The sequence below is a fragment of the Pithys albifrons genome, chromosome 15, assembly GCF_047495875.1.
Source record: "Pithys albifrons albifrons isolate INPA30051 chromosome 15, PitAlb_v1, whole genome shotgun sequence".
Lineage (NCBI taxonomy): Eukaryota > Metazoa > Chordata > Aves > Passeriformes > Thamnophilidae > Pithys > Pithys albifrons.
The window spans coordinates 11819515-11825883 of NC_092472.1; the positions used below are offsets into that span (position 1 = coordinate 11819515).

Below are 6369 nucleotides of genomic sequence, written 5' to 3' on the forward strand. Positions count from 1 at the left end.
TTCTGCAGTTGAGTGGGTTTCCCCTCTAATGCAGTGATCTCACACAGCTGTTGTGGGTGGGAAGTTTCTAGGAGTGACCTGGTGTTAGATACTGCAAAATCTGTTTTCTTGCTGAGGCTGTGTTCCCAAAATGATAGGGTTTATTGGCCAAAAGTGCGAGGTTGAAGGTTTGCATTATTGACCCACATGTTCTGATGATGTGGGTTTGTTCAGTTTAATTTATGTTTTGAAGAGCTGTATTGGTGGTATCTGGTGTTCTCATGTTAATCTGTTTGTATCTTTGTTAGTTGCTTTTTGATTTTCCCTTTCTGTAACCTGTAAGTGAAGAAATGAAAAGAGGTTTGTTGTGTGTACAGTTTGTTTAGCTTTGAGGTTACTTGTACCCAGGGTGTTCTGTCTGCAGCAACCTTAACTTCTAGTGGAGTAACAGGGAAAGGGAGAAGACACAGGATATGAGCATCTGCTCAGCTTAAACAAGCAGTCTGTGGTGATAGTGAGTTTTAACTCTTTTGCTAAATCTCCCAGGCAGTTCTAATTCATCCAGGATCAGGATGAATTCCACTTCAGCTCTTGCTTTCTCCCTGACCCACAGACACCAAATTTCAGACCTCAGAGTGTAGCATTGTAATGTTTCTTCTGACTTTATTAGATTAACCAGTTTGTGCTGCTGTCCTGTCCCCCCAACACTTCCACTTTTTCAGCACTTTGTTTGAGAACTAAATGAGGTTAAAATACAACGTGAGGAACAAGTAGAGGCAGTACAGTAAATATCTTGAGATACTCTGAAAGCCTTCACAAATGGGTGACTGTGGAAAGATTGATGGTATGTTTAGGCTGGGGAGGAGATTGGGAGGAAATAAATGACAGGAGCAGAGGAAGGACTGGCAGAGATGAATGTTCAAGTCCTGCTGCATGTCTTCTTTTGTGATCTCTGAATTGGGGAATATACTTCTAAAGGCACTAGAGTTAAATCTGGTGATGAAAGGAAATAGCTTTGCCTCACACATGTTAGCAAAAAGATATAAAAGAGCTGCAAGAATTAGATAATCTGGAGACTTTTGTTTATTTGAAAGTGTCCAGTTATAGGTTTATTAATTTATTGTAATGGACTTCCATCTAAAACATTCAGTATATCAGGTACTTTATTTGTCTAACCACTGACTTGATCCAGTATGACAATTACTGTAGGTGAAATTTTGCTGATAATTTTTGTCTCTCTATTGAAAACAGCAAAGGTCAGATGAGAGGGAACTTTCCATAGTTGTTGTAGGCTTGCATGCAATCTGGGAATGAGACTGTGCCCAAGTAAAACAGAAACTCCTTTCAACAAGTTAAAGCCTGGAGCAAACATCTGACATGTCTGCATCCAAGAAGTCAGCCTGTTCTTATTCTGACACTCACATCTGACTTGAAAAATAAAAACCTATTGTATTGTTTTTAGGAGTCTGTGGAAGCACTTCCGAGCAGTCAGCCTCTGTCTGTTCTTACTCGTGTTCCCTGCATACATGGCCTACATGATTTGTCAGTTTTTCCATATGGATTTCTGGCTGTTGATCATTATCTCCAGCAGTATTCTAACCTCTCTTCAGGTAAGAATGTTAGTCCTGTGAAGCCCTGCATTAACTGGGTTCTGTTTCTCTGAGGGGGGAAATATGTGATGAGAAGAGAACAGGGATGATGGAAGGGCAGAATTACAGGAAGGGGTGGAAAATCTCTTCCTTCATACTGTATCTGAGGCAAAGGAGCTCCTGGAGTGAGCTGAGAACTCATAGGTGAATGGAAGTCTATTTCAAAATGTAAAGTCAGAAGGCTTTTGAGGGTGTAACTATCATAGTAAAAACTTTTTCCCCCCAAGTACTCATTTTGTGTCATTACGTAGCTGTAGCTCTTTGAAAGCAATTTGGTGTTCAAAACACAGCAATTTAAGTACAGGAAATGTTTCGTACTGTGATTTGTTGTTGTAAATTCATCTTTTTTTATTACTGCATTTATAAAATCACCCCTCATGATGCTCAGGACTTTTGTTTAATCAACTCAGCTGCGTTCTGGACACAGGAAAGTACAGAAGGGGAAGTACTTAGAAACAGCTTAAATGCTTTGCAAGAAGGAGTGACTTTTATTTGTCATGAAGTTCAACAATTTTACTGCTCTGGGTCTTGGGTGCCCTCTGTCCACTTTGGGGGTGTTGTGTGTACAGAGCTTGATGGACATTGCTGAGTAACTGAATGCTGAGCTCATGGTCTTAAACTGTGTTACAGGTGCTTGGGACACTCTTCATTTATGTTTTGTTTATGGTGGAGGAGTTCAGAAAAGAACCAGTAGAAAATATGGATGATGTGATTTATTACGTCAATGGCACGTACCGGCTGCTGGAGTTCCTGGTGGCGCTCTGTGTGGTGGCATATGGAGTCTCAGAAACCATCTTTGGTGAATGGACTGTGATGGGTTCTGTGATCATCTTCATCCACTCCTACTACAATGTGTGGCTGCGGGCCCAGCTGGGCTGGAAAAGTTTCCTTCTTCGAAGAGATGCTGTGAATAAGATAAAATCACTGCCTGTGGCCACAAAAGAGCAGTTGGAGCAGCACAATGATATCTGTGCCATCTGCTACCAGGTAAGAATAGAAGTGTTGAAAGATTAGCTTGAGTTGAATTATCTCCATATTGTCAACTTCAGTCTGCAACTAGTAGAATAAGTTAGTTGAATTATGTCTAATGAGTAATCCTTTGCTTAGTAAGTTACTGGAATTACCCAGTTTTCTGCTTTGTGAAAGTTGGAGTGCTGTCACTGAGAAAGGTTTTATGAATGAGGAGGTTGCTTGGATTTGTTTAAGCTGTCATTCTTTTTTCTCCAGTTAAACAATAAACACTGTGTTCTTGTTTTGACACCTCTCATGTTTAGGTTGAGCTGGTCTCAATAGCAGCAAATGTGCCCTTTCTTTATTAGTGGAAAATTTTGTTAATGAAAGACAACATGTTCTCAGCAGCTGATTTGTTATTACTGCATAGAAGCAGCTCAGTCTCTGCAGACATCACTGCTTCATGTGCAATGTCAGTTTTGTAACAGAAACCTAATTATCAAAAGGTTAAGGGTCTTACCAACGTAGCCAGCAGATGTAAGGACATTAGACATTAATGCTGAAAGTATTATCTTTATCACACTTCTGGCTCCAAAGTCTCTTACTCTTGAACAGAAATAGCAGTTACATGTCACAGAGAAAGAATCACCCTAAGATTAGTAGAGTAGAGTATGATTTCATTGACTCCAGACTTGATACAAATTCCTTCAGTCACTGGGTTGAACAGTGTTTGAAACGTGGGTCTCAGCTGACAGAGTTCAGGGTGTCTCTTGATTTCTGGTGTGCTGTTATATGTTGTACCTGTAATTGTGCTGTTTTAACTTGCACAGTTGTTTCTTGAGCCAACCAATTCTGTGACTCTGATCCTCTAAAAACTTGTATTTAATAATACCTTATGAACAAGGATTTTTTGCATAATTTCTAATGCCTGTAACCCAGCCTGAGTCTGAACTGTGCATTTATCACAGAATCATTAAGGTTGGAAAATACCTCCAAAATCAAGTCCAACCTTTGACCCCTCACCCCCTTGTCAACTAAACCAGAGCTCTGAGTGCCACATCCAGTCATTCCTTGAACACCTTCAGGGGTGAAGACTCCACCACCTCCCTGGGCAGCCCCTTCCAATGCCTGACAACCCTTTCTGTGATGAAATTCTTCCTGATGTCCAACCTGAACCTCCCCCAGCACAGCTTGAGCCTATATCCTCTTGTCCTGGTGCTTTTTACCTGGGAGAAGAGACTGATCCAGACCTGGCTACAACCTCCTGCCAGGGAGTTGTGGAGAGTTAGAAAGTGCCCCTTGAGCCTCTTTTTCTCCAGGCTGAACTCCCACAGCTCCCTCAGCTGCTCCTCATATGGAAGCTTGTTGGTATGAAGGAAGGAACCTTCTCTTGCTTGCCTGTGGACTGCTTCTGTCTCCTCCATGCCTGGTGGACCCATTAGATGTGTGGGGCCAGAGGAGAGGAATGGCATTACAAATAATAAGGTCTTTCTCTTTTATGTCTTTCAGGATATGAAAACTGCTGTAATCACACCATGTAGCCATTTTTTTCATGCGGGTTGTCTTAAGAAATGGCTGTACGTGCAAGAAACCTGCCCTCTGTGCCACTGCCAACTGAAGAGCCCTTCACAGCTACCAGGACTGGGATCAGAGCCAGTGCAACAGCCAGATCCTAGTGCAGAGCAAAACACCAGGCCGGGAGATGCAGCTGAGCCACCTGGTGCTGAATGTGACAATAGGCCAAGTCTGAAAGACAGCCCAAGCAAGGCCAAGGGCGAGGCTGCCAATGGACATGACAGCCTGGAGGCCTCTGCCCATCCAGGGGGGTCTCACAGCATGGACAGTGACACAAGCCCCTGTGAGGCCACCCAGGGAGTAGCTTGTGCTGCAGAACTAATTGCAGCCCTGGAGGGGAGCTCTGCTCAAGATCCAAGGGTTTGTGTCCAGCTCTGAGGCTACAAAGGATGACACGGGAACAAACACATTTCAGAGATCCATGTTTGACTCAGAAGAAAACCAGTCCTTCCACAGCTGTGAAAGAAGTGTAGCTATAAATGCTGGTCAAAATGTAATCTCCCATGCTGAATTTTATGGGCTGCTTGGTAGTGGTAACTCCAGTGTGATGTAGTAGAAATGACTCCAGAAGCTCTCTGAACTGTGGGCATAGGAAGGATGTCTGGAAATAAATAGCAGTGAAAAAGAGTGTTTTCAAGACGTAGGTGAGGGGTAAGAGAAGCGAAAGGTCTGTGAGAAGTTGTAGCCAGCCAGACAGAACGCTGGCTTGGTTTTGGTCAGGAAGAGGTGTTGCATACAGCCATGTCCCAGGGTCCTGAGGGGTGTTAAAGGCCGTGAGTCGCCAGTCTCTGACTGACGTGCAGCTTTGGCTGCTGACATTTCTTTATGGCACATAAACAAAAATCAAAGTGTAACAGCAGTGATTGTACCAGAAGATGGAAGCACTCTGAATACGTCGTGTGTATGCTTTGGGTGTTCTTGGGGCAGTTGCATCTGAATTCATGTAATCTATAGTGACTCTTGACTTTTATGACGGAGTCGTCAATATTTTGATGTATATGAAACTTTTGCTAATAATGGGCACAGTCTGGGCTGCATGAAGTAAACTAAAGCTCTAATGAACACTTTGACCTCTGCTGCCATGTGCGAGAGGAAAGTGGGATGAGTTTTAGGGCACGGATAGAGGCCTTGCAGTACTGTGTTGTGTAATGTTTAATCCTTGCAGCTGAATTAAAACAGTATTAAACTCTGGCGATATTTGCACTTTGGGAATGAGTACATTATTGTGTATGATCAGACTCCGCAAATGCCACTTTTAAAGCTGTTAATAGGTTTGCACCTTTTTTCTTTGACAAGGACATGTCCATACTTAAATTTTTACATTCATCATGGCTTCAAGTAGAACAAGGGACTAGGGTGGGGAAATAGGTGGGAGTAGGGGGCAGGCAATTTTTTTATGTGAATTTTGATATGAAGAGAAATTAGTCACTTATTTATACGATAGGCTTGACTCAAGTGTTTTTCAAAGTTGGTATTCCTAATGTGAAATGTGATACTATTTTATTTTTAGTAGTAAATTTGGATGTAGACTGACAGACATAGCTGAATGTCTTAATAAATTACATTTGAAGATTTTTACACCTGTTTATGTGATTCTTGCACTGAAATTCCATGAGTTAAGTATGTGTTGAGAGGCTGTTTTTCAGTAGTATCCCTCTGTTCACCTTGGAGATCAGTGAAACTCCCTGTATCTGCATTCTCCTCCATTTCCATTTTAGTGCTGTGTGTCCTGGTGGTACCTCCTGGCCTCTCCTGATTCTTGCCGCTGGGTCTTGGCCAATGCAGAACATGAAGGCACATTTGCTCCTGGAGGCTGTGCCTGCTGCTACTCATCCCCAAACCCCAAACCTATTTCCTTCTCACCTGACAGGATGGGATCCTCTGATTCTGTATCTCCATTTGGGGTTTTGGCATATTATTTGGAAATCTGTATTTACTGTGTGCTTGACTGATCATTCCAAATCTTTTATTAACAGCTTGATCTGTTTGAGGAGGAGAAAAAAAAAGCTGTTGGGAATATTTTTCATGAACTCATCTTTTCACTCTTGTCAATCTGTGGTTTGTGTCCTGCTCTTCTCGCATTTCTGTGGAATTGAATCTTTCTCAAAGAGATGTTTTGTATGTTTCCAAGCTTTCAATCTACATAATTTAGGCTGTTTCCATTCTAACCACACTTAAAAATTTGTAGAGGCAGGAAATGGTGTTTTTCTGGGCA

General features: G+C 42.2%; 1 protein-coding gene across 1 annotated transcript in view; it reads left to right on the forward strand.

The window, feature by feature from the left end:
• RNF145 (ring finger protein 145) overlaps positions 1-5732 on the forward strand; it is a 48775-nt gene extending 43043 nt beyond the window's left edge. Inside the window, exons 9-11 of the mRNA XM_071570004.1 lie at positions 1442-1589; positions 2259-2615; positions 4089-5732. Of these exons, the coding sequence (XP_071426105.1) occupies positions 1442-1589; positions 2259-2615; positions 4089-4532 (949 nt within the window). The 3' untranslated portion in view covers positions 4533-5732. The remainder of the gene's footprint in view (positions 1-1441; positions 1590-2258; positions 2616-4088) is intronic.
• Positions 5733-6369: the final 637 nt, after the last annotated feature.